The sequence below is a fragment of the Nilaparvata lugens genome, chromosome 9 (genome assembly GCF_014356525.2).
Source record: "Nilaparvata lugens isolate BPH chromosome 9, ASM1435652v1, whole genome shotgun sequence".
Classification (NCBI taxonomy): Eukaryota; Metazoa; Arthropoda; class Insecta; order Hemiptera; family Delphacidae; genus Nilaparvata; species Nilaparvata lugens.
In genome coordinates, this window is record NC_052512.1 from 30870865 (window position 1) to 30898725 (window position 27861).

The following is a 27861-nucleotide window of genomic DNA, read 5'->3' on the forward strand; positions in this document are numbered from 1 at the left end:
TTAATGTACAATGTATGTTGTTTTCTCTTTTTCGGCCATTACAGTGAATTAACAACCCGTGCTAAGTTAATTTGGAAATTTTCAGTAGGCCTATTCCGGTGTCAACATTCATCGATTGCTCTTCAAGTTAGTTGATTGTTTCGAATATGCTTGTTAATATAATGTGTGAAGTAATAATGATGTGCATGTAGTAGAGGACAGAGAAATTATGAGATTGTGTTGGCCTAGTCATGTGAAAGAGGGAACCAACTACCTCTCTCTCTCTCTCTTCCCGGTCGTGTGTTAATGGGAAGGATATTTTATATCCTTCTGAAAGAATCGACAATTATTTGTTGAAACACCGCCGATTTATGAAGTTACATTACATTATTATATTATCGTTATTCTAATTGCATTTCTATATTTATTCTCATTGATTAATTATTTATACTTTGTGGAATTCGTTGAATAACTAGCATTACCGTCATTCAATGTAAATTAGTGTATAAGCCAGTAATATTGTAACATACATAATAAAGAAATCTAATCTAATCTTCCTCTTTATCATATCCTCTATCATAGCAGTCAAAAATTGAAACTTTCCTCGTTCATTCATCTTGTCCACGATGATGTCTTTCAAAATGTAAGACTTGATGAGTTCTTTCATAATGAGATTGAACTAACAAAACGGTCGAGAAACCACAGAGGAGTTGAGGTCTCAAAAACAAGTTCGCCTATTCATTTAGAGATAGGCAACACCACTACAAGCTTGTACTACAGCCGAATCCCAAATGATAGAAAACTTTACGAATTTTCCCAATCGACAGAAAACGTTGTTTGTTGCATTGAGCCGAAAGTGGTGAGAGTCCCAAATGACAGAAAGGTTGAGAGTCCCAAACGACCGAAAGTTATACGTTTCCCAAACGACAGAAAGTTTCTCTAGTTTGTCGCAAATGACAGAAAGCGTTCTGCCAATTGGGAAAAAAGTAGTTTTCTGCCGTTTGGGAAAATACAGTATTTCTGTCGTTTGGGATTCTGTCAATTGGGACCCTACGAATAAATAATAATTACAAAAAAATAAATCGCGGTTGTCAGCGATTCAGTTCTTCAAATATAACTTATAATAGATATTTAGAAATAATTGCATAGTTATGAGGGAAACAATCGATATATTCTCAATATTGAATAACCTTTTGAGATTTATAGGCCTACCAAAAAATTAATACCACCAAAAAAATATTATATTTTTTATCGAATAAAATAAATTTTATATTTATACTCAATTTAATGAAAAATCTCACTATATCAGAATAAAGACAATTAAATTCCCTACAAAACGGGTGGTCAACGAAAATTTTCCGACCAGTCGTTCCGGAGATAGAGCGTTTTAAAGACAAAAACAGTTTTTGATAAGCGCTCTCACTCGGTAACTTTCCAAGTGGTACCGACGCGAGGATCTTTGATGCTGAGCCTCTGATGCAACGGGAATGAAACTGACCGGCTGAGCATTAAACGCTGGTCACGTTGAGTGATCATCTCGCATTGCGTATTGAAACTACTGTACATAATCCTTTCCAACAATCAACTTATATCAATTATTTAATAGACTAATATATTATTATAATCTATCCCTTCATTTTGTTTATATGATCAAATAACCAGCTGACTACTAAAATATTAGCCTACTTTGTATTTTAGCATGCAACACAGCCCAGATCGTATTATCAACAACACCGTTGTCAAATGCCGGTATGTTAGTAGAAAAGAGATAAGAATTTTTTTTTATTTCTCGTTGTTTTATGATAGAAGGAAACATAGCATGAATATGAAATAGAAATAAGATATTGAAACTATAAGATAAGCCGATCAGCTTATGAACTAAGGTTTGGAGGATTATGAAACATTGACAATTGAGAAATTATGAATACACAAATGCAAGAATAAAAGCCTCAATAATTATTATTCATTACAAGATTGATTTACATCGATAAGATTATACTCACACTATCGACTGAATCGCCAATTGATTGTAGCACGGTACCGGTATCGATCCATTCACTGATTGAAATTACTACAATATTAACACAAGTAACACGATTATTTGCACTGAAACACGAATTTATTATCGAAAAAAGCATCGGTATGCTTTCTTTGTTCTGAATTGCGAAAGTAATTGAAATCCAATAATTGTACCGGAAAACATACGGTAATCAAGAGTGTAGTTTACCGGTACTCTATATCTCACGAACCTGTTGAAGCTGCGTTTTGAAACATGCGCGCTATCTAGCGGTCAGATTTTGCACTTTGATTGCAGCAGCGCTCAGCTCAAATCTGGCCAAAAATGGCCAAAGTTTCACCCCCTCCCCCCGGGCCACCCTGCGAGCCCGGTCAATTTTTTTTTTTTAATCGACTTATTTTCGCGAGCTGACCCCGAATGTGAAGTCAAAAATCGGAAAAATCCATAAACAAAAAAGTTAAAAATTTTCGGGCGAGCGTAGCGCCCCTGAAAATTGTAAAAAGTAGATAAAAACCATCCTTGATGCGGATTTTATATCATGTTAAAATTTCAACTCAATCGGTCCAGTACTTTTGGAGTTTTTGCATTACACACAAACCAACATAACATTTTTATATATATATAATATAAGAAGATAGATTATAAAACCGACAAGAAAAATTCTTCCGGAGCAGTTTCCTGAGGAACGACCACTTGACTGGACTAATATAGGTAATGACAATACGCCAATTATATATAAAAACCCATAATTAAATACTTGATAAAATATAAATCCCATTTTCGTCGCACTTCAAATTCAATTGTCAAGAATTATCATTTAAGGCCCACTGCAAATAGATATCTCACATAACACACCAATATTGAATTGAAAGAATAAGACTTTGATATTGTCAATACCACTTTTATTTATTCGAAAATTAATTCATAATTCAGAATATCAAATATCAAAGTCTTATTCTTTCAACTATGGAAAAATACCACAACATCTCATACCATACAATCATATTACTAATATTGAATGTCTAAGGAAACAGTTGATCTTTATAAGCACTGAAATAATAAACCTTTTTCCGTGCCACTTCCTCATAGACTCTAGAAAAACTAAACTAGAAATAAAAACCTGGACCTACAGTAACTTTTTCTGTCATATCGACGTATGAGTCTCGAGATTTCTGCTCTAACTACTGTTTGCAAGGTCATTTCCTTCCAATACATTTGTTGAAAGTGGACTCGCTTACAATTTTTGCTCATATTTTCTCTCTCTTTTTCCTGCCTTCTTCTCCCTTTTCCACTCCTCTTCACCCTTCATTCCTTACTTGTATACCCTCTACCTGCCTATTACATGGGAAACCATAGTTGGCTAGGTATTTTTCCTCCTTTCTTTCTTTTCAGCACACCCCACCATGAAGCCTGTCTTTGTATTTTATTAGAAATTTTTTTCTATTAGTAATTTTTTGTATTTTGATTTATTTTATGAATAATATTGTGTTGAATTGAATAAAATTATTGACTGATTGATATCATTCTAACTATACGTATAAGAAATCAGATTTTTATAAATGAAACTTTTATTTTCCTGAATGTAAATTACAAACTATTTATTGCAGTGAATGTATCTCAGATATACTTTTATTTTTCCGAGTGTTAATTACATACAAACAACTTGAAAACAGTTACCTACAAACAGTTTATTTTTGGCGAAACTTAGATGTAGTAAGGCGACTTGTGAACAATTAATTTTCCGAGTGTGAATTAGAAAATACTTGAACGGTTTTGGCGAAACTCAGATAAAGTAAGGCGGCTTCCGAACGGTGATTCCGAACTCGGCGAGGGCCGGAGCCAGGTCTTCCATGGTGAGAGTGTAGCGCCGGTCCTTGGTCTTGGCTGACTTGCTGGCTGTTACGTTGCTGCTGCGCACCTTGCAATGTTGCAGCGCATCATTCGCGATGTCGCAGATGAACTTCTGTGCCGCCAGCGAGATCAGTCGCACACTGTCCACAAAATTCAAGTTGGCAACATATTATTTCCTTATAGTCTGGGCGCAAATGTCATGAATAAGGCACTCCGTGGTCATTTTTGGGTAACAGCCGTGGAAGATGTCTCAATTTCTTCGTTAGGTCTAGAATAATAAGGATCGTGATGATGATGATAAGTCGAAATCACAGGCAAACAACTCGGAAACAAGATGGCCGCCAAAATTTTCAGGGTTTTCCTATATCGCTTGTATTTCAATAGCCGTTAAAGATATTCAACCGTTTTTTTTACGAAAATATTTTTAAAATCTTCCTCTACAATTTATGATTTATAAAATTGTCCTCTAAAACGCACATTTTTCTAGTTATAACCTTCAAAAGCCCCAAAAAACTTTTTTTCAAATGTCATTCTATTATAACTTTTTTTGTGCAAGAGTTACAGAGAAATTTTAAATCGATGAAATTTAGAGCGTTTTTTTCAACTTTGGAACGATATATCTTAACGCGCTGTACATCAAAAAATGAGTTCTCCAGCGCCCTCCAAAGAAAACCCTGCATGATTTCTGGTGCGTTTTTCATACGCATGAGGTAACTAAAAGGTTATAACTAAAAAATATGAGTTTTAGAGGACAATATTTTATAAATCATAAATTGTAGAGGAAGATTTTAAAAATATTTTCGTCTAAAAAAACGGTTGGATATCTTGAACGGTTATTGAAATACAAGCGATATAGCAAAACCCTGAAAATGTTGGCGGCTATCTTGTTTCCGAGGTGTTTGCCTGTGATTTCGACTTATCATCATCACGATTCTTATTATGCTAGACCTAACGAAGAAATTGAGACATGTTCCAAGGCTGTTACCCAAAAATGACCACGGAATGACATTTGCGCCCGGACTATTACTATTAAACAAAAATTCCAATTTAATGCTGTAAGGCTCAACTCACACTTACGCCACTCAGGTCGAGAAGAGACTCGACTCTAGTCGAAAGCATGTGTTTTCAAATTGTGACAAATTAGAATCGACTGGTCTGAGTGTCACCATTTGGAAACTCATGCTCTCGACTAGAGTGGAGTCTCTTCTCGACCTGAGTCGCGTAAGTGTGAGTTGAGCCTAAATCACCCCAAAAACTTCTGCTACTGCAAATATTGACAACAGGGTAAACAGCTAGATGGAAATTCGATGAGCGCTACTATACAAAAATTATTAGCCATTCCCGGGCTGACAAATAATTTTTGCATAGTAGCGCGCTCATCGAATTTCCATCTAGCTGTTTACCCTGTTGTCAATATTTGCAGAAGCAGAAGTCTTCGGGATGATTTAGGCCTACACATTTAATTGGGATTTCGTATAATAATAATTATTCATTAATTAGCATTTGAACAAATTCAACTTCCAATTTTATTTCCATTAAAATACAAATAAGCAATTAAATTAATAGAATGCACTGTTTGGATACATTAGAGACATTCAGCACCAATTTTTTCATGCAAAATTTCCTTGTCCTTTAGTGTGGTCAACGTTATAATGGCAGTGTTTGATTATAGTTTGTGTAAAATAAGTTGAGACTTGGCCCTCCATCCGAAGAAATAACAGGTTTACAGGTTTATTAAAAAATAACTATAAGTGGGATAAAAAGGATCCAGACACCAATAGAAAGGAGGCATTCTCCCCGTTAATTTGATATAAAACTATTACGCATTACGACGCCCCATGATTCTGAGAGAAGTGATATTCAAAAGAAAAACAAATCATCGCGATGTTTTCAATTTTATCATAAAAGTTAAATTTCCTCTTAATCATTCAACCCTGAAGCTTTTTTAGTACTACTACGATATCGGGGATGATATTCTACATCCAATTCTGACGTTCAATTGGAAATTTCAAAGAGTTACAATTTTACACGATTTGGCAACCCTGTAATTTCTTCGGATGGAGGGCCAAGTCTCAACTTATTTTACACAAACTATAGCAATGGTATTGCTATCCTTGTCCATCATTCAACAAAGTGGATAGCGCTATCTCTTTCTCGCTTTGCTCTGTTGCCAGATCGCCTTTTAACAATGTAGAATTAATAATTAATTAACAAAATATTTCATCTTAATTGTGGAAATTCATTATGAAAAGATACAATTTATTGCTTAATAAAATAAAATTGAATATTTTAAACGAGAATGAACTGTTGATATTACATCAATAAACCTGTATCAGCTAGCGTCTATAGAAGGCATTGACGAGACAGAGGATCGGCAACGTTGTTCACCTATCTTTCTCCACTGCCATTATAATGTGGACCTCACTATAAGATACAAGATGGCCCAAAAACCTTATATTTTAGGTTCATATTCGTAGTCGATTGGATTACATGCTGGCTTTATAATTCAGAGGCCCAGGTTCAAATCCCGGCCAGGACAAGATATTTTTCTTAGGCCACTCCCGTGTTTCGGATGGACTCGTTAAGCCGTTGGTCCCGTTTTCATAGTTTTTCGAAATTATTTGACTATGACAATGATACGACCTCAACCCGTTTCGGAAAGCCAATTTTCTGACTCCAGCTGTTTAAAGTCTAGAACTTAGCCAAATCTCGAGCTCTGAAATCGGCCTCAAATTAGCCACACAGACAGGAGAAGGGGAAAAAGATCTACTCACATTCTTGGGTCAGACGATTCAAAACCAGCTGAATTGAGGTATGCCGATGTAACAGCGTCTGGAACCTGTTTGAAAAATCATAAATTATTATAATATTTGCTGTTGGTAGTTTATTTTTAATATCACTTACCTTAGTAAACTTCAACGTGTGCCCCCTTGGTAGCCCGGAGAATGTCGAAGCGGAATTCCAGTTCTCGCCAGGTGTTTTGTAACATGTGTTCTGTCACAGTACCCACAGCAGCTTGTATCCTAGCCTTCAATTCGTCGATGTCATCAACTGGTGTGGCGATGACACTGTCCTTGATATATCCCCATAAAAAAAGTCAAGGGGAGTGATGTCTGGAGTGCGGGGTGGCCAGGGTGTTGGACCATCCCTTCCAATCCACCGATCCGGAAATGTTTCATCTAGGAAATTACGCACTATAAAAGCCCAGGGGGGGGGGTGCTCCATCTTGCTGGAAAATTATCCATGGTTGATAATCTTCTAACTGTGGTGCAATGAACTGTTGCAACACGTCTACGTAGATGTTAGCACTAAACCTAGCTTCGCAGTGCAGGCTGGATGCTTGTCTGACTCGGACTAGGCGCTGAGACAGCAAATAATAGCAGCGTTGGTGGGAATGTGAGCGGCCGCAGTAACATCTTCCACCCAGCAATGGTCGGCGTAGTTCCGCCTAGCGGACAGACGAAAGATCAATCCTCGGTTTATTTGATCCCTCCAGCAGGCTCAGCCAAGCAGCCGAGACAATAGAACAATGGAGTGGCGGTATTATTCGCGTTCATCAGCAGTTTTCTTTCTCACGATTATTTTGATTTTTGTGTGAAAATAATAGCTCTAGTCACCAGTTAAAAAGTTTCCAGAAACGTGGTGTACTACCATATTAATGACTTTTCATGATGATTTTTAATTATTTAAAAACATTGTTGACATTCTGAGCCTTCAGGCTAAACTTGGGGTCGCTGAGAAAGAATCTGCAATCAGAATTTCTCTATCACGAAAAACCCCAGTTGTTGATCTTCCGGCAACCGTTAACAGTCATCCTGCAATGCGGCCGAAACACTTCCAAGCCAGACACCCATCTCAAATGACAACAACGCCAAGCTGTGAGAAACCATCCTGCACTGTGGCGCTAGGTTAATGGTTTTTTCCGTGAAGAAAAATGGCCCAAAAACCTTGTTGTGCATTAGGCGGCACCAAACATTAACTTTTTCACTGTCTCGCTGTAACTGTACAGTAGCGTTTGGATTCTCTGATCCCATATATGGACATTAAGCCTATTTACCATTCCACTGACATGAAAGGTGGATTCACCTGTAAAACATATGCGATTTAAGTAATCGTTAGCGCCATCAATCCTGTTGAGAATCTCAGTTGCGAATTCTGCACGTCTCAGCAAATCATTCGGTTGCAAGGCCTGCACGATTTGCACTTTATAAGCATGCAACCTAAGCCTTTTATGAAGAATCTTCACAACACTTGCTTGCGGTATTTGAAGTTCACGTGATGCTTGATGAGTTGATTTAGACGGACTCCGTTGAAATGATTGCCGAACACGGTCAACAGTTGCTTCACTCACACTAGGCCTGCCACTTCTAGGAAGATCTTCAACGCTGCCTGTTTCTTTGAACCTGTCATACCATCGCTTTATTGATTTAACATCAGGAGGGCTGCGTCCATAAGAAGCCCGAAAATTACGCTGAACACTGATGGGCGATTTCGTTTCATGAAACAAAAGCACACATTGTGCTTTTTCCTGCTACGACGCCATTTTGACCGCAACTAACGTGAACTAACAGACAGCGTCATTGTTTAGGACCACTAGCACCATCTATTGGTCAAAAAAACTACTAACACTAACCTATGTAACAGCGCCAGATTTAAATTATTATGTCAAACGGTTATTCTGTAATAATTTTTTAAAATCAGGGCAAGACTTTATGCTCACCCTGTAGATTGTCAAAATATTTCATCTCATTCCTGAAAAATATATTTTCTTGGCGAATAAAACATAATTTATCATTATTAACCAGCAGAAATGATAAATCTAATTGATTATTTAAAACAAGAATGAACCGTAGTGAATACCGGGTGATTACAAATGAAATAGACAACTTCAATAGCCTGTACAAAATTAAACTAATGTATTTCAACATAGTAAGTGATATAGGTTTGTAGGGAATTTCTTAAAGTTTATGTTGGTAGAACTGTTGCTGGCTATTGTTGGCTGCTCCGTGTTACAACAGCCAGTTTAGTTTAGCAATATGGCCGCTACTCAAGTGGAGAAAGCTCATTGTGTTCTTGAATTAGCCAAAACAAACTCTGTTACTGTTGTGCAGCGTCATTTCAGAACAAAATACGGTAAACCACCACCAACAAACAAGCCATTATAAAGTGCACCTCACAATAACTATACTCCGTTCAAAATTACTTTTAACTTGAAGGAGTATGCGGCGCAGAGAAACGAAGGAAGATCAGCCAATTACAGTGATGGATAGAGTCATAATGTGGAAGCGCAGTTGCCAATTTGTCGATTAGACTCAGTCGAGTCAGTGCTTGCAGAGAGGAAACTTCGTAAGTTTAACATGTCGCTTGAATACTCACTAGAAATTAGAGAACGCTGGCCGGTTCAAAACTGCCGGTGTATGCGTACTGCTCTATGCCTTCTCTGCTGCGCATGTACATCCCAAGTCAAAAGTAATTTTGTACAGAGTATAAATGATTTATAATAATTATAGAAAAATATATATATTATATAAATAATATATTAGAAGTAATTCTAGGACAAGGACTATGATAATACTGAGAATAGTTATTAGTTAGAATATCAGTTATTAGTGATGATTTAGTGAAGTATTCTTATTTAATTTAATTTTCAACTTTCCGAAATTCTTAATTTCCAGTTTACATATATTTTGGACTCAACGAAGTGAAAGTGAAATCTTAACCTTATTCTTTTTGAAACTTTTATTTGTTAAAATTTTGGAGAAGACAGTTTTGGGCTATGCCTGTTGTCTTCTCCCAATCATATTATATTTATTATAATTATGATCTGTAATTGCCAATGAAATAAATAAATAAATAAATAAAATTGAACAAAAATCGTGAAGTGTAAACATAACCTATTTTTGGACAATTTCTATCTAAATTTGGGAAAGGAACAGTTTCGGCCTGTTGTTCCTTTCCCAATCATTCATAATTGAGAATGATATTGTAACCTATTTATCAACGTATGAATAAAAAATCTGGTGTGGCGCACTCTCACAACTTTCCTTGCCGTTATGAAAATTTATCACCTGACGCTAGTGTACACGCGCATCACAAGTCTGAGCCAGCTGGTGACAGGACAATAACGCTGGAGACACACGAGGTCTGCTATCTCTTTATAGTGAATGATTTAATAGAATCAACACTTGCCAACAGTTTGCAATTGAATAATCACATTCTATCGAATTTTGAGCTTATTTTTAATTTTAGGCGAAAATGTTACTGAACATTAATTGTAGAGAGATTTCCATTCTCAATCTTTTACACTTGAAATTTTTTGTTTAAATTGTATCTGAAGCCTGTTAATTGGGAATCTAAAATCAAACTTTGGGTAGATGGGGCGGAGCTCCTGAAATTTTTACAGATATTGGACTTGTGATAGTTTATAGAGCTTATCAATGACTATTTCAGGTATGAATTTGATCAAAATCATTGGAGCTGTTTTCGAGAAAAACCCTGTTTTTGACAACGTTTTTGCCATTTTAGCCGTCATATTGAATTGCATCTGATCGAAATCGTTCGTGTCGGATCCTTATATTGTAAGGACCTTATGTTCCAAATTTCAAGTCATTCCGTTAATTGGGAGATGAGATATCGTGTACACACACATACAGACCAATACCCAAAAACTACTTTTTTGGACTCAGGGGACCTCGAAACGTATAGAAATTTAGAAATTGGGGTACCTTAATTTTTTTCGGAAAGCAATACTTTCCTTACCTATGGTAATAGGGTAAGGAAAGTAATAAATGCACAAATAAAGTACTTACAGTGGGCGAATAATCTTCAAGCTGATGTAGAAAATCGACAATGGACGTTCCAGCCAAACTTTTCACATCTGCATCTGAATCAGTCTGATCGCTTGTAGAATTCATCTGAAAAAAAATACAAAAGGTTATTAAATTAATGAGTGTGTAAGGTTTACGGTTTATTTGTTGAAGAATCTAACTAGAACATAGATCATTGAAGCTTAATTTGCATACAATAGTGACTGTGATGAGTGGAAATATAATTTCATGATTGAAGAGACTTGAGAAATTGTCAAAAAGTCCTCTTTTTTCTAATTTCATGAGTTCGAATTGGACTATTCAAACTCAGCCCGGCCGAGTGAGTATGGATGATACCATAAGAACGTATGGGAATTATATTTTCACTGTTCACTGTCGTGTGCGAATCTATAGTGAGGCACACGTTTTAATGGCAGTGGAGAAAGATAGGAGAACAACGTTGCCGATCCTCTGTCTTGTCAATGCCTTCTATAGACGGTAGCTGATACACGTTTATTAACGGTTCATTCTTGTTTAAAATTATCAATTATATTTTATTAAGCAATAAATTATATTTTTCAATAATTTCTTAAGATAAAATATTTTGTTAATAAACTATCAATTCTATATTGTTGAAAGACGATCTGGCAACAGAGCAAAGTGAGAAAGAGAGCGCTATCCGTTTTGTTGAATGATAGACAAGGATAGCAATACCATTGCTAATCAAACACTGCCATGGACCCCACTAAAGCTCAACTCAGCATTCTTTATTCATTTGTACAAAAACATCAAGGTTGCACAGAAACCTTTGAGAATTCTTTATTGATTCAGACAATAAATAAATCATCAAAATGATAGGGAGAGAAAAAATAAGACAACCTTGTGCTATTCCTCTCCCAAATTTATACTCTGTCCAAACAGGCATGAGCTCTGAAGGATTAGGCCGACCGTCCTACTAGTCACACACACAAGCGCAGTCTCCTTTTGTGTGTGTGAGTAAAGGGACGGTCTGCCTACCTGTATACTACGTACGAGATATCAATGGCGCAGGTAGGCCGGGCGTGTGTGCCTGCGCGTAGGGGAGCGAGGGTCAGTTTAATCTTTCAGCGCTCATGGCAGTTTGGACAGACTATAGATAAGATTACAATTGAATCATGGCACGCTTTGTTGAATTTCATTAGACCACGAAAACCAACCAGAGAATTTTTCGAAAAAAGGCTTGTCTGAATGGTTCTTGTAGCGATCAATCATGATTAAAATTCAACAGGCTTCTGTATAACTGGACGAGCCGGCTCGCCAGTTATCGCTCGCTTCGCTCGCGTTTTCCTTCTGGATCCCCGGCTGTATCATCCAGAAATAGGATCAGCAGATTTTTCCATTTCAGCTTGCTTCCTTCCATCAAAAAGTCGAAAGAGACTTTCAGGCTTGATTCAATCACCAGTTGTTGGATTTGAAATATGTAGTGAATGGTTCAAAAAACCGTAAATTTTATTAGAATAATTAAATATTCAGTTATTCATTTAAGGGACATGGTTAAGATATTTTGATAATAAATTATTGTATTTTAGTCTAATATTTTTCGAAATTTGAAACAGGAGTGATGTAGAGAACTTATACAAACATCTATAACGAACACCGGCATGTAACCCTTAAGTATGTAAAACTTGAGAAAAGAAACCCTCTTCAGTACGGCCATTACTTAAGCTAAACCTGTGTACACTTTAGAGAGCAGTGGGACGTCCAAGGTATTCTCATATGAGGAGATAGGACGGAGAAGAGGTAAGACTGTTCCAGAGATGAAGAGAATGGCTATGGATCAAGAGAATCATGGAAGAAATGGACTTAGGCTACCCCAACGCTTCAAGGGTGTACAAAGGCTAAAAATAAACTTTCTACTCGTGATATTTTTCAAATTTTTTCGATTTATATATCATTAAGCTATCAAAATGAAAAAGTTTTCTCAGGAAAACATTTTTTTTCCGATCATTAGTTTTTGAGATATGAGCGTCTGAAGTTTGAATTTTTGGGACAGAGCATTTCAAATTCGGTAAGATATAAATCCATGAGATTTAGAGGATGGATTATTCAAGGTATTGTTGAATTAGTAAAACAAACATTTTCTGAAAATATCAATTTTTGAAAAAGTTATTAAATTTACCAAAAATAACTCAACTAAAAGTTATTTTTGGTTATCTTTTAGTAAATTGAATAACTATCTTAAAAATGGATATTTTCAGAAGATTATTGTTTCACTAGATCAACAATACCATGAAGAATCTATCCTCTGAATCTCATGGATTTATCTCTTACCGAATTTGAAATGTTCTGTCCCAAAAATTTAAACTTTAAGCTCTCATATCTCAAAAAGTAATGATCGGAAAAAAATGTTTTCCTGAGAAAACTTTTTCATTTTGATATACAAATCGAAAAACTTTGAAAAATATCCGAGTAGAAAGTTTATTTTTTAGCCTTTGCACAGCCTTTTAAAGACTCACTGGGGAGAGGCAGAGAAGAAAAAGGTTTGATTTGGTGTGGTATAGTTTCAATTGAACTGGGATTGAAATTTGAAATGTTCGAAACAAAACCCCATAAACCGCAACCCCTACAGTCATGGACTCATAGTTTGATCCCAGGATCGATTTGATTTACTCCTTCTACAGCATTAAAACTAATTATACACTCAAGGCAGCTATATATTTTGATGTTTCTATTCTACATTGAGTAAGAAGTTACACATTTCATCAATTGAAAAATTGGCTTTATTAACAAAACAAAACTTAGCTGAATAAAAGAATCTATATGTATGATGAATTGAATGATACTAGAAAATGTTGAGTTATTGAATGATTTGTTCACAAAATGACTTTGTGCCGGTTGTACAAAATCCGGTTAAATTTTAATCGTGATTAATTCCACAAGAACCAAAGCCACGAAGGCCTTTTTGATAAAAAATCTTCTCTGATTGGTTCTCGTGAAACTAATCACGATTACAATTCAACCGGCTTTTGTGCAACCGGGTCTTTGAGTGTTACATCTCACCCAGACAAAAATAAAATAAAGTAATGGCTCACAAGAGAAGACTAATACATATACATACTTATACTTATACATATACATATATAAATAAATTAGAAAATGGAAAATTATTATTAAACGAAAATTCTTATTACAAAGATACATATCTTGGTAAATGGAAACATAATTTAAAAAAAAAACTGGAAAATTTGTTCAGAAACCCATTAAATTGAACTACGATTTTGTACCAGAAAATAAATATTTTTAATACAGAGTAGCATATTATTTAAATCAAACCCCTTTCTTTATTGAAAAATTAATCATTGACCAACAATATAGATTGCAATAAAAATTAATACAACTTAAAATATAACGTAGACATCACTATAGCAAATAAAACCACAAATTCATAAAAAAATGAGTAATCAGTCCATAAAATGAGTTTGAGTATATTTTTAAGAACGTAACTGACTAGAAATAAAATAATATACTCGATGCATCAGACAATGAACTCAGTAAAATTAAAAAATTTATAAAATTAGGGACACTATCTCCAAAGTTGTTGGTACCACTGTATTTAGATGAAAACGGTAGGGGTCACGAAATGTGTGCGCAGTGGCCAGCCAGCTAGATTGCGTCATCGCCACCAACAGAGGTTTTTAACACCTATTGGCAATTTATGAAACTTATTTGTTAAAAGCAGATGAATTATAATGACGTCAGCTACACCGGAAATTAAGCACAAACTTGCGCGTGACACCTACCGTCTTCTTCTCTATATACCGTGGTTGGTACAACTATTAAACCCGTTTAATCATTCCCGCAAGGGACTCCCCACCTACAAAAGCCATACGAATTTACCTTTTTATCATTGTATGGTCGCACTTATTATGATTTGCTTCAATTGAGTCATCTGAAGATTTAAACTAGAATTTAAGGGCCGGTTTCCGAGCTCGGGATTTAGCCGAGTTCTAGACTTTAAACAGCTGGAGTCAGAAAATTTGTCTTTCCGAACCGGGGCGTAGTCGCAGTAAATAGTTACACTAGTAGTTCTGTGAACAGTAGACCTCACGCAGTATTCTCATCCACAAGTACCTGATTGAAACTATAGACCTTATGGAAATACAGCAATAGACTGGCTTCTCCACACATCTGTGTAATCACTTGTCAGCTGATTTATGATGAATAATTCTATAGTCTGATTTTTACTGTAATATTGGCGTATGAAGGAGGCTTCTTTTTCCTTTATTATCCTTGAAATGCAAAAATTTCCAGAAACCTTGTATATACGTCGACGCGCAATTTAAAAAGGAACATACCTGTCAAATTTCATGAAAATCTATTACCGCGTTTCGCCGTAAATGCGCAACTTATAAACATTTAAACATCAAGGGAAATGCCAAACCGTCGACTTGAATCTTAGACCTAACTTCGCTCGGTCAATCAGAATAAATCTTTATTTTCTCATTTCTATAATTGGAAACGTTTTTCCTTGACGAAATTAAACATTCCTAAATAATTCAAAATAGCTGAAACTTTGCACTATTTTCTCTTTATTTTATTTTGTGTTCAATTTTCTAGTTTTTCGAAATTTTAATTGAAACGTGGACTGCGTCAACGCCCCGTTTCGGAGAGCCAATTTTCTGACTCTAGCTGTTTAGAGTCCCAAACTCGGGAACCGGCCCTAAAAAATGTAAAATTATTGAATGAATTGTTCACAAAATGACTTTGAGTTTTAAATTTAATCCAGATTAAAATAAAATTAAGTAATAGCTCATAAGAAAAAATATATACATACATACAAAATGAAAGAATAGAAATAATAGAATAGAAGATTATTTCAAGATGGAAATAATTATTAATAAACGAAAATCCTAATTATATATATTATATTATATAGAATAAGACGTCAGTTGAATATCAGTATTACTTGTTTATAAATAAAGTCCCAACTGAATTAATTATTAATAGAATTACAAAATTCATAATGAATCTTATACTGTATTGGATTAGGATAAATGTTTATTTTAAATTATCTATATTCATTATGTAGTGTTTCATTCTTGTGTTATAAATTTTAAAAAAAAATTTGTCATGACTTCCTTGAATTGGTCTTTTTGAGTTTGTCATTTGCTTGTGATTTTGTTACTTTGTCTTATCGTTTGTAAGTATTGAGATGTGACCTGGTTTCCATAATTTTATTTATTCTAGTGGTTTGAATAAGCTCTTTTTCTTTTTATTGACATGTTTGCTGTACCTAGTTGTTCGAACTCACTGCCGGCGCACAAGTTTTCTTTGCCGGTAGTGCCATTTTGTAAGTTGAAATATTTATTTTATCAATCTGTATTATTTTATGGCAAATAAATGAATTTGAATTATATATTATATTATTACATATATTGGTAATCATTTTTGGATACAGAATTACATATTATTTCAATCAAATCCCTTTCTTTATTGAAACATTAAACATTGACTAACAATATATTGAAATAATAATTAATACAACTTGAATAGTAAGTTAAAAAATAAGTATGTATTGAGATTATGATTTCAATCTTATATGATACATTTAAGTGCCGTCTTAATAAAGGCCTGTTTAGAGCGTTCCAAGTCAAGTTGTAAAGCAAACATCTATAATGAGTTCCACGTTATAATGGCAGTGTAGAAAGATAGGAGAACAACGTTGCCGATCCTCTGACTTCTATAGACGATAGCTGATACAAGTTTATTGATGTATAACGGTTCATTCTCGTTTAAAATAATAAATTATTATATTTTATTGAGCAAGAATTTTATTTTTAAATGTTTTCATAATTAAGATGAAATATTTTGTTAATTAATTATTAATTCTACATTGTTGAAAGACAATCTGGCAACAGAGCAAAGCGAGGAAGAGATAACGCTATCCGCTTTGTTGGATGATAGACAAGGATAGCAATACCATTGCTAATCAAACACTGCCATTATAACGTGGACCTCACTATTCTATTATATTAAGCGAGCAATTTCTTTATTTATATATCTGGCTATTTATGTTTAACGGATCTAGAGAACGGCTTTAATGATTTTCACGAAATTTGGAACATAGTAGGTTTATGATATAAAGATTCGATTGCTCTAGGTCTCATCCTTGGGAAAACTCGCTGAACGACATTAAAAGGATAATTCATCTTTGGCTGAAACAGCTGTGGATAGTGAAAAATCAAAATATCGCATCCTCGAAATTCATAAGATGACGTATAGCCAGCTGTGAAATATAAACACGATCATTTGAGAGAATTGTATTCTGTTTATCTATTTATATAAAAGCGAAATGGCACTCACTCACTGACTGACTGACTCACTCGCATAACTAAAAATCTACGGGACCAAAAACGTTCAAATTTGGTAGGTATGTTCAGTTGGCCCTTTAGAGGCGCACTAAGAACGGATTTGGAAAAATTTTAACTATAAGGGTGGTTTTTAAGGGTTTAAAGTTCGTATTTTAGCATGTATATTCTTCTTATTCCAATCTCTCAATTATAATTGAAATGTCCATATCATATTATGTTAATATAGACCTATAATCTAGAGAGAGTACCTCTTCGAAACAGTTGTTAACTGGTAACTAAATTGATAACTTTAAGGGTTGGCATTAAGTTGAGTTGACTTTGTTAGGTTGGCACCAAGTTGAAGATTGAAATGCATTTATCGCGGAAAAATTTATTGGGCACTGCTACTTCAATCAGAGCTATTCCTGGGAATATTGTATTATATTACTAGCCATCAGGCTCGCTTCGCTCGCCATGTCCGTTTAGCCAGACGTTTAGTCTGGACCCCCAACTGGATCGAGGGCGGAGCTAGACGGATATGGCGAGTAAAGCGAGCCTGACGGCTAGTCAAAAATAAAAATAACGAGCGAAGCTCGGTGCCCCGATATTAGAGTTTTAGTTGAACTTTTTTGAGATAGCGATCCTAGAGTATGATTTTGCGAGCAACCGCTGGTACAGTGAACGAGAACGTGGGTGGCCTTGAAAGCAGCTGACGAGCCTGTTGTAACGAAGCCTGCTTCTGATTGGTCGTCTCCAACCAATGCACTACTATTTCTGCATCCGGCGGACAGAACTTGACGAATTCGGGCGTTGCATATGCCGAATACAGGTAGCGCCACAAATGTCCTAACGTGGCTGGTATCTCATATCCTGGAACAAGAGAATAATATACTGATGTATGCTAGCCCAGGACCTCCTAAATACCGGACCTGCGCCTGTGTGAATATCTAGGTAAAATGGAACCAATAGTTGGTGGAGTCTCAACTCAGCTGACACTGATATATACACTGTCATCTCATCAGTTTTTAGTTGTTGTTAAGTGAAGTTTGTTTCCAAATCAGCCTTCTTACAACATAATTAAATCGTGTGTAAAGGTATTGGGCAATATATTTCTGAACAATTACTGCAACACGAAGAATAATAATCAGTTGCCCAAGCAAGCAAAGTCGCAAAAATTGAGAACATTGAATTCTTAAGCTAGAATAAAATAACGATAATTTTATAAGCTATGTGCATGTGAATTTACGTGCATGCTATGTGCATGAGAATAAATAAAATCCAGTAGCCCTATCAAATAATTACTTTTTAATAAACCTTAATCAAATTCAAATTATTTAGATTAAATTAATTACACTAAACCTTATTTTAATTCTTAAAAATGATTTTGAACAGTAATAAGTTATTAGAGAGAGCTGGAACCTAGCTGATGGCAGTAAGTTAGTGTTATGTATTTGTTTTGGTTGGCTAACCTGAAACACAGTTAAGTACTCTATGCTCGGTTCCTTGTTACTTGCTGTTGTAATGTGTAGAAGTAAACAACTAAATAAATAGATAATGGCAGCAGCAAGAAGAGTTTTATTTGTACGTTCCTAAAATACTACAATGGCGACGAGGATAACGGATAATGGGAAAAAGTGAACGTAAAAATTATCAAAGGGATATTATAAGTGATATTGTAAGTATAGTGTACGTAAGTATAGTGAACAAATTATAAAACGATGGTAAATCCTGCTGAAGCTGGTGGTGGTACAGATAGAATAGTCGTCACAGGGACGATAGGGAGGGTTTATGAATTTGATTTAAAAGAGAACTGGTCAAATTGGCACGAACGACTTTCCTTGTATTTTTCTGCAAATGATATTACTGAGGCTAAAAAAGTCCCTATTCTATTGACCTCAATTGGCACGGAGGGTTATGGCCTGTTCAAGGACTTGTGCACACCTGCTTTGCCTTCGTCAAAAAGTTATGCTGAACTGGTTGAACTCATGTCTAATCACCTTCAACCCAGACCAAGTGAAATCACTGAACGTTACAAATTTAAAGAACGCCTTCAAAAAGACGACGAAACTATTGTACAGTATATAGCTAATTTGAAAAAACTGTCCATGAACTGTGGGTTTGGAAATAACTTAGAGTCAGCTTTGCGTGATCAAATCGTATGGGGCATCAGAAATACTGGTATTAAAAAACGTTTATTAAGTGAACCTGATCTTACTTATAAAAAATGCATTGAACTGTCTATTTCTCTTGAAACAACTCTTCGTGGTGTAGCTGAATTGAATGCAACTAGTAATTTTACTAGTAGTAAAATTAATTACAACAAAAGTTTCAGACCTTCAACTTCAACAAATTCAAGTAAACCTAGTAGACCTAACCTTACGGCGAATCCGCAATTTTCCACAACTAAAGGAGATCCAGGGCAATGGAAAAAATGCTACTGTTGTGGAAAAGCAAATCATTTGAGTAAAAATTGCCATTTTCGAAACTATAAATGCCATGTATGCGGTAAGCAAGGTCATTTAAAAAATGTATGCAAGGTAAGAAAAACTTCAGGTAAGCAAAACAATAATTATGTTGAATCTGATTCTATTGTATCTCAATCTAAAACTTTAACTGAAGAATTCAACTGTCTTGATATTGCTTCTATGAATAATCTACGAATTGAGAAGTCAATTAATTATGTAAAGCCTATTGAAATGAAATTAATTATCGAAAGTAAACCTATCAATTTTGAAGTGGATACTGGTTCTGGCATTAGTGCAATATGTTATTCTGATTTTGTAAAACAATTCCCGGACTTGACTGTAAAATTGAAACCAACTGATGAAGTTTTTCATAGCTATGTAGGTGATCCTATTAAACCGGTAGGAGTAGTTCATGTAAATTGTGCAATCAACAAGAATTGTAAAGAAAAAAGTTTGCAATTGTATGTTATGAAATCTAATAAAGAGGAAAGAAATGTTTCACCAATATTAGGACGTTCTTGGTTGCAAGCTCTTAAGATAGACTTAGGTCAATTGAATAGTCATTGTAAACCAACAATTCAAGGTTTGAATCAAGTAAATGATAATGAATTGGAGCTAGAAAAGGTAATAAAGGATTACCCAGTAGTTTTTTCCGACAAATTAGGAAAGTATACTAAACGTAAATTTGAGTTACATCTCAAAGATGATGCACGACCAATATTTTGTAAACCAAGGCCAATACCATATGCAATTAAGGATAAGGTTGAACTTGAAATAAATAGACTTGTTAATGAAAATATTCTGACGCCTGTAGAATCTAGTGAATATGGTACACCTATTGTGCCAGTGATGAAACCAGATGGGTTAATTAGGTTATGTGGTGATTACAAAGTCACCATAAATAAAATGTTAATGATTGATCGACATCCAATTCCTAGAGTTGATGATCTATTTGTAGCTTTAAGAGGTGGTAAAAAATTTAGTAAACTAGATTTATCACAAGCATATCAACAAATAGAACTAGATGAAAAGTCCAAAAAATTGGTAACTATATCCACTCATAAGGGATTATTCATGTACAATCGATTACCTTATGGTGTAGCTTCTGGGCCAGGATTATTTCAAAGGGAAATTGAAAACCTATTAAGAGGTCTAGATAATGTTGTAAGTTTTCTAGACGATATTTTTATTACTGGTAAGAATGATGAAGAACATATTAAAAACTTGAAAGCTGTTTTGTCAAGACTGGAAGATAGTGGTCTAACTGTGAAAAGAAGTAAATGTTCATTCTTTCAAGAATCTATTTCTTTTCTCGGACATGTAATAGATGCTAAAGGTTTGCATATGAATAATGATAAGGTTAAAGCTATTGTCGAAGCTGAACCACCTACAAATGTGTCTGAATTACAAGCTTACTTAGGTTTAGTTAATTACTATGCTAAGTTTTTACCGGATTTGTCTACTGTTTTGTCACCAATGTATGAATTATTGAGAAAAGATGTAAAATTTTTATGGTCATGTAAGCAAGAAAAAGCATTTACTAAAAGTAAAGAATTATTGTTGTCAGGCAATGTATTAGTGTATTTTAATCCTGATTTGGACATTGTGTTATCTTGTGATGCTTCTCCTTATGGACTAGGTATTGTGTTGTCTCATCGTTTCAGTAATGGTGATGAAAAGCCAATCGCTTATGCGAGTCGTACGCTAACCAAAGCCGAAAAAGGTTATTCTCAGTTAGAAAAAGAAGCTTTAGCAATAATTTTTGGCGTGAAACATTTCCATCAATACTTGTATGGTAAACATTTCATATTGAAAACAGATCATAAACCGTTGACAACTATTTTTGGTCCTAAGAATGGTATTCCTCAAATGACTGCAAATAGGTTGCAGAGATGGTCAATATTTTTGTCTGGTTATGATTATGAAATAAATTATGTTAGATCTAAGGATAATTGTAATGCTGATGGATTGTCAAGATTGCCTCTACCTAGTAAAACTATTGATGATGAAGGAGAGGAGTATACTTATTTGAATTTTGTAAAGAGTGATGTGCAATGTTTGAATTTTTTCGATGTAAAGAAAGAAACTGCTAAAGATGTTGTATTGAGTCAAGTATGTGAATATGTAAAATATGAATGGCCTGATAATTCTAAAATTGTAGATAAATTGAAACCGTACTTTAATAGAAGAAATGAATTGTATGTAGATAAAGATTGTCTAATGCTTGGTAACCGTATTGTAATACCTGTTTCATTGAGAAAATTGATTCTAACTGAACTTCATAGTAGTCACCTAGGAGTTGTGAAAATGAAAAGTATGGCTCGATCGTATGTATGGTGGCCAAATATCGATTCCGAGATAGAAGAAATAGCAAAATCTTGTAAATTATGTTATGAATGTAAGTCGAATCCTCCTAAAGTAACTTCGGCATGGAAGTGGCCTGCTGCGCCCGGCCATAGAATCCATATTGATCATTGTGGTCCAATAAAAGGAAAATATTACTTATTGATTACCGATGCTTATTCTAAATGGTTAGATGTTATGGAAGCCTCTAGCTTAACAACCGATTGTACTATAGATTTGTTGAGAGTGTACTTTGCAAATTGGGGTATTCCCTTGATACTTGTGAGTGATAATGCTACTTGTTTTACGGCTGATGAATTTCAAAAATTTGTACTTAGAAATGGTATAAGTCACTATAAAACCGCACCATTCCATCCTGCCTCGAATGGAGCGGCGGAAAACGCTGTAAAAACATTTAAGAATAAGATAGAAGTTTTGTCAAAGGAAATGTCTAACGTGAAACAAGCTATTTCTAAATTTTTATTAGAATACAGAAATACTCCGCATTGTACTACTGGAGTTTCTCCTGCTGAATTACATGTAGGACGTAGATTGTTAACTAGACTTGACCGAATCAAACCTATTGTACTAGCACAAAAGGTATTGAAATCTGAAATCCCGGCTAGGACTTGTAACAAAATAAATTTCTCGATTGATGACATTGTTTATGTTAGAAATTACAATAAGAATAAAAGTACATGGATAAAAGGAAAAATTATTGATCAAGTGTCTCCTGTAACTTTCATTGTAAAAACTGAAGATAATCTAATTTGGAAAAGGCATGTAAACCAAATGAGGAAATTTGTTGAACAGGAAAATGTACCAATTGTTGATAATAATTTGAATTTGGATGAATTGTTAAAAGGTATTCAAGGTAATGAGTTTGTAACACCTCAGGAGGTGATAGTACCTAAACCTATTGAACCGGGAGAAGTACCAAAGTTAAGGTCTCCTGAACCTATTCCTATTTTGAGAAGGTCGAAGAGAGACCGAAAGCCTGTCAAGAGATTTGAATTGTAAGACAGAAAACAGAAAGCTGTCAACTGATTTATAATTGATTTATATTTTGTCAACTGATTTATAATTGATTTATATTTTGTCAACTGATTTATAATTGATTTATATTTTGTCAATTGATTTGTATTGGAGTTATTTGATTTGCAGATTTGCAATAATTGATTTCTATTGATTTGTAATTGAACAGTAATTGAGTTTGTATTTTGATTTGTAACTTTGATTTCTTTTTTTTGTTGTAACCTGGATTGTACTTTATTTCTTGTATTGCGCTGTCATTTCTAGAGTACTGCTATTTGAAAAGTATTGAAAGGTTAATGATTTTGTTTAAGAATAAAGAGTATTTATTCATAATGTTAAGTATAACACCTCAAATAAGGGAGGAGAATTGTTATGTATTTGTTTTGGTTGGCTAACCTGAAACACGGTTAAGTACTCTATGCTCGGTTCCTTGTTACTTGCTGTTGTAATGTGTAGAAGTAAACAACTAAATAAATAGATAATGGCAGCAGCAAGAAGAGTTTTATTTGTACGTTCCTAAAATACTACAGTCACCATGATCATTTTTCCGATATATGATAATATGTAAACATGATTTTCCTCAGGCATGTGATCCATCTCAGCATTGATTTTCTTTTCATTGCATATTGAGTCACCAAGATCATATTCCCTAATATATGAAAATAAATGAACAGGCTTTTCCTCGGGCATGCACATCAATCTCAGCATTGATCTTCTTTTCATTGCATATTGAGTCACCAAGGTCATTTCTTCTGATAAATTATAATATATAAACAGGCTTTTCCTTGCACATGCACATCAATCTCAGCATTGATCTCCTTTTCATTGCATATTGAGTCACCATGATCATTTTTCCTGGTATGATAATATTTAACCATGATTAAGTGCTGATTAAATACGTCTTGACTTCTCTGATTGATTCTCTTCAGTACTGAGTACCCTACTCATAACATGTTGGTACAATAGCTATTGATATGATTTTCGAGTTGCATTACCACGAGCAGTGGTTAAGATTAGAAATATCTTTAAATATAAACAATAATGGTTATGTGTGTTATTTTTCAATTTCTTACATGTTTATTAAATTCATCAAGTAGTACTATTGCTAGAATAATTGGCTCTTCAAGAGTTCATTTTCGATGTTATGCTATACAATATTTTCGTCAGACTTATTGGCTGAATAAAACAAACTATTTAAATGTTATGGAATCTATTGTGATGAGAATTCCATCATGCTTCTAGAATTAGATATGAGAGCTTTATTATTTGTCAATGAAACAAAATGTATTACAATATCATGACACATTTCAAAAGTTTTATGGTATTCTTTCGGAAATTCAGCTTTCAGGTTACGTTACCTACCTTTCATTTTTACTCGCTATTATCTACGATTTACTATTTCAAGTTCCAAAACTATATTGGGAACATAGAAAAAACATGAAAGAAATAATATCGAAGTTAATAATCACAAAAATATACTTTAATAACTAGAAGCAAGCGATTTTACTTATAATCCCATATAAGCTCCATTGTAAAATTCAAATATTTGGAATCTTCATGGCGGCGTCGGGAAAAGAAAATTCCAATGGCCATACTGTGGGTAATATTATAGTTACTGTAGAGTTAATACACAAGTGAGTGAGCGTGGCAAACGACCGCGGGTTTTAAATATCTCACGAGTGCTTTAAAGACCATATTATTTTTTTGTGTAATATTTTTTTATTTGCATAACATGGAGAGAACAGGTTGAAACATTACAACATTCTTCATTCAAAAATTAGATTTAAAATAAATAGCAAGCTAAAAATAAAAAGAAGAGTAGAAAAAACACAACAAAATAAATTAAATAACAAAAAAGCGTCTCAACAATAGAAATATGGGTTTTTTATAAAAATCCTATCTTAAATTTATTGCTGAATCTACTTTCCAGGAGAAGAGATGAGAGGTGGAAAAATATTCACTTGAAATATCTTACATGGGCACAAACCATGTAATACAGAACAAAGAATCACGTGGGCACTGAGAAAAAAAAATAAATTTCATAATAAAGGAGAAAAATGTCGTCCACAAATATCTATCCTGAATTAAGCCCTTCAGAGTGTTACGGAATCTGCCAGGAGAGCACCCAAAGACGTCTAGGCGCCCAGAAAAGAGATTGGAAAGCCTCTGGATTCTATTAATTGGAGAATTATAATGACTTTTTTTTGTGGAGCGTGTTACAAGAAAAGAGAATGAAGAACGACGAGCTATGGATGAAATGTAGATATTCAGTTTAGAAAGTAAATAAGCAGAATCTATTTCATTGCTTAGTAAATTGTAAAGAAAAATAAAGGGATCTGACTTTTATTATTCACTTTTTCAAAAACTCTTTTTACTTTCCTTACCCTATTACCATAGGTAAGGAAAGTATTGCTTTCCGAAAAAATAAGGTACCCCAATTTCCAAATTTCTATACGTTTCAAGGTCCCATGAGTCCAAAAGAGTGGTTTTTACTTTCCTTGCCCTATTACGACAGGTAAGGAAAGTATTGCTTTCCAAAAAAAATTAAGGTACCCTAATTTCAAGTTTTCTATACGTTTCAAGGCCCCCTGAGTCCAAAAACATTATTTTTAGGTATTGGTCTGTGTGTGTGTGCGCATGAGTGTATGTGCGTCTGTGTGCACGATATCTCATCTCCCAATAAATTAACCGAATGACTTGAAATTTGGAACTTAAGGTCCTTACAATATAAGGATCCGACACGAACAATTTCGATCACATGCAATCCAAGGTAGCGGATAAAATGTTGTCAAAAACAGAGGTTTATGCGATTTTCTCGAAAACGGCTCCAATGATTTAGATCAAATTTATACCTGAAATAGTCATTGATAAGCTCTATAAACTGTCACAAGTCCTATATCTGTAAAAATTTCATGAGCTCCGCCCCAACTATGCAAAGTTTGATATTAGATTCCCAATTATCAGGCTTCAGATAGAATATAAACAAAAAAAATCAAGTGGAAAAGATTGAGCATGAAAATCTCTACAATTAATGTCCAGCAACATTTTCACCTAAAATTAAAAATAAGCTCGAAATTCGAGAAAATGTGATTATCCAATTGCAAACTGTTGGCAACTGTTAATTCTAATAAATGATTCACTATGAAGAGATAGCAGACCTCGTGTGTCTCCAGCGTTATTGCCCTGTCACCAGCTGGCTCAGATCTTTGAATAGTAGACTTGAGATGCGCGGGATCACTAGCGTCAGGTGATCAATTTTCATAACGACAAGGAAAGTTGTGTGAGTGCGCCACACCAGATTTTTGCTATCGCCTTTTTAAAGCGACCAATTCCCCATCTGGATGGAAAACAATTACTGAACAATACACAGAAAAAGCATGAACACAACAAATACCATATTTGGTCTTATTATTCAAATTTATGACAGTATACAGAGTGAGTCATATGTATGGGAACCCTTCAATAAGTTTGAGATTGTTGTAGATGTAACTTTTCTCTACTGTAACTTTAAGGATTGAGTTATTGGTCGAATATTCCACCTTTTGACGTACACAACTGAATTTCAACCCCTCATAAGGGGGTAAAAGTTACAGTATATTATCTACAACAGTAGATATCTTCAACTTATTATCTTCAACTTATTGAAGGGTTCCCTTACCAAAACGGGGTAACCAAATATGGCATCTGTTGTATTTGGAATTCATATTGTCTATTGTTCAGTAATTTATTTACCTCCAGAGTCCAGATAGGGAATGAGTCCCTTTAAAAGGCGATTTCTTTTCCAAGTCCATGGATCTAGGATTCATGACGACTCCTCGGACTTACGACCGAACAAAACAAAAAAGGAAGTAAAGTAGGTAAGTTTCTAAAGGAGTTTTGAAAAAGTGATTAATTTACCTTTGAGAGATGCAGCTGCCACCCTGACCTGATGCAATTTTGGCAGAACTTCGCAATCTACGAGAGACATCTGATTTCCGCACAGAAACAGCAAGCCTGTGTCGTCATCTGACTCCGACGCTACATTCGACAAATGCTCGTCAATGAGGGACAGTTCTTGCTCGAGATGTTGGCTATCCTTAGCAATGCCTCTAATTAGGTAGCAGAATTTCGAGAAGAAATTACTGTAACACCAGACATAGAAAATTGAATTACTAAAATTTAATATTGTATTTTATAATTTTGATACATGCAAGTTTAGACGAAACTAGTCGGGTCTAAAATAATATGAAATTAGGATGCTATAGTAAACTAAATTATTAGAATTTAATACTGTATTTTTTCAATTTTGACACTTGATAGATGCAAGGTCTGCCGGAACTAGTCGTGTCTAAAATAGTAAATGAATTGGGTTGTTATATTGAGGTCCACGTTATAATGGCAGTGTTTGATTGACAATGGTATTGCTATCCTTGTCTATCATTCAACAAAGCGGATAGCGCCATCTCTTTCTCGCGTTGCTCTGTTGCCAGATCGTCTTTTAACAATGTAGAATTAATAATTTATTAACAAAATATTTGAACTTAATTATAAAAATTCATAATTAAATTATTCAAAAATATAGTTTTTTCCTTGATGAAATATAATTGATTATTTTAAACGAGAATGAACAGTTAATATTACATCAAAGGTAAACCTGTTTCAGCTATCATCTATAGGAGGCATTGACAAGACAGAGAAACCGGCAAAGTTGATCTCCTATCTTTCTCCACTGCTATTATAAAGTGCACCTACTATAATTCATCGGTAATAATCTAAGTTGTGAATCAAATTTTATTTCTTAGCTATAGGCTATTGATAGAATAGTAATAGAGCATGCAGGATAATATATTAATGGAATACAAGAAACTACTAGAATGACTAGTCACAACAGTTTTAAAATTAGAAGACAAATTGTTCCAATAAAATGTTAGATACCGTACTTACCTTGTAACATTTTCCGCTTGCGCTTCCCAGTGATTGCTAATTACTCCTCCAGGAAAACGAGATTGCAAATTCGAAACAATATCATCAGCTACATCGATTGGCTCGATTTTATC

The 27861-nt window shown here is 34.5% G+C and overlaps 3 protein-coding genes across 3 annotated transcripts in view; 1 reads left to right on the forward strand and 2 right to left on the reverse strand.

The window, feature by feature from the left end:
• Window positions 1-27861, reverse strand: part of LOC120352904 (transcription initiation factor TFIID subunit 10-like) — a 207195-nt gene that overhangs the window by 178621 nt on the left and 713 nt on the right. The gene's annotated exons all lie outside the window — the stretch shown is intronic.
• LOC120352905 (transcription initiation factor TFIID subunit 10-like) lies at window positions 3546-27766 on the reverse strand. The gene is made up of 4 exons (XM_039435231.1): window positions 27749-27766; window positions 10657-10761; window positions 6622-6686; window positions 3546-3987 (listed from the first exon to the last, which is right to left on the reverse strand). The coding sequence occupies exons 2-4, from the start codon at window positions 10759-10761 to the stop codon at window positions 3780-3782; spliced, it is 378 nt and encodes a 125-aa protein (XP_039291165.1). The 5' UTR covers window positions 27749-27766; the 3' UTR covers window positions 3546-3779.
• On the forward strand, window positions 18435-23350 carry LOC120352903 (uncharacterized protein K02A2.6-like). Its single transcript, XM_039435216.1, has 2 exons — window positions 18435-22885; window positions 22916-23350. Exon 1 carries the CDS (start codon window positions 18701-18703, stop codon window positions 22808-22810), a length of 4110 nt encoding a protein of 1369 aa, XP_039291150.1. The 5' UTR covers window positions 18435-18700; the 3' UTR covers window positions 22811-22885; window positions 22916-23350.

What these genes read in the sequence shown, in the direction of transcription:
- LOC120352903 (XM_039435216.1), top strand. Translation starts at nt 18,701, where the DNA reads ATGGTAAATCCTGCTGAAGCTGGTGGTGGTACAGATAGAATAGTCGTC.
- LOC120352905 (XM_039435231.1), bottom strand. Translation starts at nt 10,761, where the DNA reads ATGAATTCTACAAGCGATCAGACTGATTCAGATGCAGATGTGAAAAGT. An exon ending in TTGAAGATTATTCGCCCACT is followed by an intron (nt 6,687 to 10,656) that starts GTAAGTACTTTA and finishes TTTTTCAAACAG; the next exon opens with GTTCCAGACGCTGTTACATC. An exon ending in GAATCGTCTGACCCAAGAAT is followed by an intron (nt 3,988 to 6,621) that starts GTGAGTAGATCT and finishes TTTTGTGGACAG; the next exon opens with TGTGCGACTGATCTCGCTGG.